Source organism: Chenopodium quinoa, unplaced genomic scaffold, assembly GCF_001683475.1.
Source record: "Chenopodium quinoa cultivar QQ74 unplaced genomic scaffold, ASM168347v1, whole genome shotgun sequence".
NCBI lineage: Eukaryota > Viridiplantae > Streptophyta > Magnoliopsida > Caryophyllales > Amaranthaceae > Chenopodium > Chenopodium quinoa.
Window position 1 is genome coordinate 32,479 of NW_018744202.1, and position 4,914 is coordinate 37,392.

General features: G+C 35.4%; 1 protein-coding gene across 1 annotated transcript; it reads right to left on the minus strand.

Annotated features, from left to right (window-relative positions):
- Positions 1–601: 601 nt before the first annotated feature.
- LOC110694039 (pentatricopeptide repeat-containing protein At3g53700, chloroplastic-like) lies at positions 602–2,056 on the minus strand. The gene has a single exon (XM_021871201.1). It carries the CDS (start codon positions 2,054–2,056, stop codon positions 602–604), a length of 1,455 nt encoding a protein of 484 aa, XP_021726893.1.
- Between the last annotated feature and the right edge of the window lie 2,858 nt (positions 2,057–4,914).

Genomic DNA, 4,914 nt, shown 5'->3' on the forward strand with positions numbered 1-4,914 from the left:
GCACAGAGGTTAGCCTTGTTCATAATCAGTATAAAGGATGTGTTCTCTGCCAAATGAAAAACATACACCGATGACACTCTTCACACTTCAGAAATATAACAACTGCAGCAACTCATGGGGAGGCTGGTGGCAGAGCAGCATACTTATACTGATGAAGTGGAATATGAAGTATACTTTGAGACTTCACAATGTCTAAGGGTGAATGGGTTACAGGGATTACATTATTCTGCAAATTTGTGAAAATGAGGCTTTGGATTGAAGTAACCACAATCCCTGTTATTCAAACTCAGGTATATGTCAGGCTCAACTATTTTATGACATGATTCCATGCTTTGGTCCAAAAAGAAGGGTCAAGTATCCATATGATCATACCTATGTTGGAATGTCAAGGATCCAACGCGGTTACTTATGGTCAAAAGAAGAGTCCAAGCCACATAGACCACAAACCTGGCCCAGCAAAAAGATTTCACAATAGTGTAGCTTGTGGGCAGCCATCTTTATACTTCAATGAAATTTCCAAAAAGATTTTCCAAGAGCTAACACTCTATTTTGAAGAGACAATACGTAATCTGTAAAGATACAGGAAGAAAAAAATGGTTGATCACCCAACAACTCGACTGTCATACAGAGCCTTTAAAGAATCAGCAAATTTTGCATGCCCAGTCTGGTGGAGACACTTATTGACTCTCATAAATACAGAATGTTTAGGCTTAAGCCCTTTCCCAAGCATCTCTACAAGAAGTCTGTAAGCAAAAAGAAGATCCCCATCTTTTAGGTGAAGGCTTGCCAATACATTGTAAATTTCCGGCGCCCAGCAATGCGAGCATTTATCCTCTGCAGCAGTTCTAATTACATATCTATGTGCCTTCTCAAACTGTTGGGAACGGAAATAGCCTCTGATGAAAGCATAATGAGTCGAAAGATAAGGCTTAACATTGCTAGAAACCATGAGGTCATAAAACATAACAGCCTGATCTGACCTTCCATATCTACAGGCGAAATGAATCAGTATTTCAAAACTAATTAGGTTTGGGGAACAGTTTCTACTAAGCATATCTTGGAGAACAAAGAATGCTTCATCAATATTTCCTTGCTTGCACAAACTACTAATCGCGTAATTATAGGTTCTACAATCAGGGTCACATCTTAATTGCCTCATCTCCTCGAACAGATTCCATGCATCTTTAAACTGACCTCTACTACACATATGCTTCACCAATACATTGTAATACAACACCTTCTCCTCGGTAATCTTAATGACATATTTGGCTAAATCAAATTCATTCAAAGAGCAAAGCATCTCAACCAATGAATGAATCCCAGAATTACGACACGAACCACCAACTTCATTTAAAATCTCTACAACTTCAGTAATAGATTTTTTAGCATTCTCCACACTAGTACTCGAAATGGGCAAAAACCCGAACGCCTTTTCACTAAGGCAAATCTGCTGATTCCGAAAATCTTCCAATAATTTAAGCATAGCAGCATAATCACCCAAAAAGCCAAAATTGGCAACAACCAAACTACATATATTTGCATTTCTACAATAACTTGGATGTGCATCTTTCAACCAAGTAAAAAATCGCAATACCGGAACTTCCAAAATATTTAACCAACATAAAACATCAAGAATTAACTTCATCTGATTTAAACCAATTGAATTCAACCTAAATTCCATATCAATTCCATCACCTCTAATTATATCAATTATGCAATTAATATCACCAATTGATAGTTTAGTATTAATCAATTTACTAATTGTTTTGGCAGAGGAATTGATGCAAGAACTATAAAACATTTTAAAGCTGAAGTTATACCTCAAAAAACCCAACAAATTCTTAGCAGCTTGAGAATTTGAATTCGACCCATTTGAGATTATCGATGTAAGATAAGAACTTGAAGATTCGGGGTTGAAATTTTGATGAAATAAGGAGTACCCAGTTGAGGAAATCCGGCAATTTGTAGCATTTGAAACAGTAGAAAGAAAAGTGTACTGGGTTTTGTAAGGGTTTAAACCATATCTCAACTTTTTGCAGATTTTGAGAACTCCCATCTCATTATTCGGCAGATGAGCTATTGAGTTTATTAGATAGTGTGGTTTAGGCGTTTAGCCAAGGGCTATTACTTTTTTCCTCACTTAAATAGTTAAATTAATTCCAAATTTGTTAAAGAGAACGTTAAATCGTAATTTTCATATTTACTTAAATCGGTGTTGTGGACGATAGATTAAAAATGTAAAAGAGAGACCGTATTTATGAATTGGAGCGTTTACAAGGTGGTATGGACATGATATAGACACAACATAATAAAGAATCAAGCTAAAAACAAGTTAAATGTGGCTTGGGCATGAAAGCATAATATAACATGATATGGTGGCACATCACAACAACGTATTGAATCGGCGCAGTAATAAACTAAGCCTAACCAGGCCCAATACACATGTTACCATAAAGGCATGACCTAGGATGACCCACATATATATTAGCTTGGCCTAGTGGCTAAAGAATACCTTTAAATTTAAAGGTTGAGGGATTCAATCTCGACCTTATGTCTCAATCAGAGACACTTCGAGTAAAGGGGTCATTTTACCCCCTCGCTTAACTAGGGGCGGCGGAGAGGGGGTGCAAGTTGCCGACGGCACAAGGCGCTGAATTAAATGGGGCTCCAAAATTAATTATGTATTTTTAACTTGATACTAATTGTAATGAAAATGTTATGCAGCTCAATGGTAAGGAATGAACTATTGAAGTTGCAGTTTCCGGGTTCGAATTTCTATTTCGTTAATTTTTGCACTTACTTGGTACTGTTGCCAGCTGTAAGCCTGTAACTTTCTTTTTTTAAAATTGGTTTTCAGTTTTCAAGATTATACACTCACTCTCTCTCCTCGTATTAAATTTCTCTCTTTATATTGTGCTGAATCCATTTTCTTCCAAACAAGTAATTATATACCCCACATCTACATACTGACATTTTTTTTTCTGAAACATACTAACATATTTCATACTAACTTGTCAAATTATTATACGATGTAACAAATTATTGTATTATTCAACAATAGTAAAGAATAAAGTCTAATCGAGAAGTTTGCTAAGATTTTAATTTCTAATTTTGAGGAAAACTAAAAGCTAAATTTTGGAAGAAGTAGGTGTATAAATATAGTGTGCTAATCTTGTATTCTTGTAGATGAGATTTATCAAAAAAACCTCGAGAAGACTGACATAACCGAATTTGTTAGAACATACATACATTTTACAGAGTGAATAAGTAATTAGCTACCTTAAAACAAAATTTTAGTATTTAAAAAATAGGAAATTTTGCAAAAAAAACCACCTTTTTAATCTTGTTTTTTTGCAAACAACCACCTTATAAAACAATGTTGCAAAAAGCCACCACTTTTCAAAAAAATGTTGCAAGTTAACACCTAATGCCGGAAAGTGACTATTTGACCCTTGCTCCAGCGTTGACCCAGTCACATGACATTAGTTAATCCCTAATCCCCCCTTTTCTTTTTTCCCCTTTCTCTTTCGAGATCCCTCTTTCTCCTCCCCTGCTCCTCTTTCTTTTTCTTTCTTCCTCGCATCTACTTTGACTCAACAATGGCTAAGTATATTACAGGCTAGATTTGACAGGCGATTTGTTGCATGTGGTTGACATAGCTATTGGGTAATTCAAATAAGGTGTTAAAAAATGATTTTTCATCATTTATTTTCACTCATCTTGATTTTTCTCCCAATTACATAAGATCATACTCTTCGAATTTTTCTCTGAACATTTGTGTTGTCCTCAATGGTTACAGGTATAAGAGGCAAACACAAGGCTCAACCCACCTAAAGAAGTTTCCATCCCTTTGATTTGTGTATGGGGTTGTAAAATTTGCAGGCCTCAAATCTTCGTGTAGGGTTCTCATGAGTCCAAGACTTCAACCTCGCAATTGGGACGCCACGCCCACACTTTTTTGTATATCGGAGATTGAGACATTACACCGAGAAACTAAGAACCAATTTAAGAAAGAAATTAGCTAACCCTAATTTTTGTATTTCGCAAAATTAATCACTCAATTAATAGAGAAGAGACGAAGAAGAAGATGAGTATAGAAGAAAGAGAAAGGCAAAAAAACATACTTGAATTGTGAAGGAGCTGCTCCAATCTACAATGGAGGAGGAAATGATGAGTAGGAAGAGGAGCAGAAAAGAGAAAGAAAGAAGAACAGGGGAGGAGAGGTGAGAAATCAAAGGAGAAAAAAAAAGGGAAAATGTCACGTGTTTGGCATGTGGCTGGGTCAATGCCGGAGCTAGAGTCAAATAGTCACTTTTCAGACATTAGGTGTTAGCTTGCAACATTTTTTTGAAAAGTGGTGGTTTTTTGCAACATTTTTTTATAAGGTGGTTATTTGCCAAAAAAAAATAAGATTTAAAAGGTACTCCCTTCGTCCCTAAATTACATTCCTCTTTGTAAATAAAATTACACGGGAATTAAGGAGGAAAGAATAAGACAAATAACAATAATGAAAGTACATTAGTGGGAAATACAAAACATTAAAGGATGTCTTTGAGTAAAACAAAGACAACTTAATGATTAATTAAGCTATGTCATCAATCCTTTGCAAAAAAATAAAAGGACCAATAACATGCTAGTAATTGAAAATTAAAACCAATCATATTCATTTAAATTTGGCACAAGGATCCTGACTTTTTGACTGAAAATTTCAAATTCCCTCCATTTCTAATTCAACGTGCTTGGCTATTTAAAACACTTGAAGCCAAAAATATTCCACCATAATCATTTTTCATTTTACAGCAATTTTAACAAAGAAGAAAAAATCAGAGAAAAGAGGGGACTTTTTCGCATCATTGCCAAATTGAGCCATGCCTTCAGGAATCGATTTTAACGTGCCGCCAGAAAATGATGGAC

Bases quoted from the DNA above. Each gene is read 5' to 3' on its own strand.
- LOC110694039 (XM_021871201.1), bottom strand. From the start codon at position 2,056: ATGGGAGTTCTCAAAATCTGCAAAAAGTTGAGATATGGTTTAAACCCT.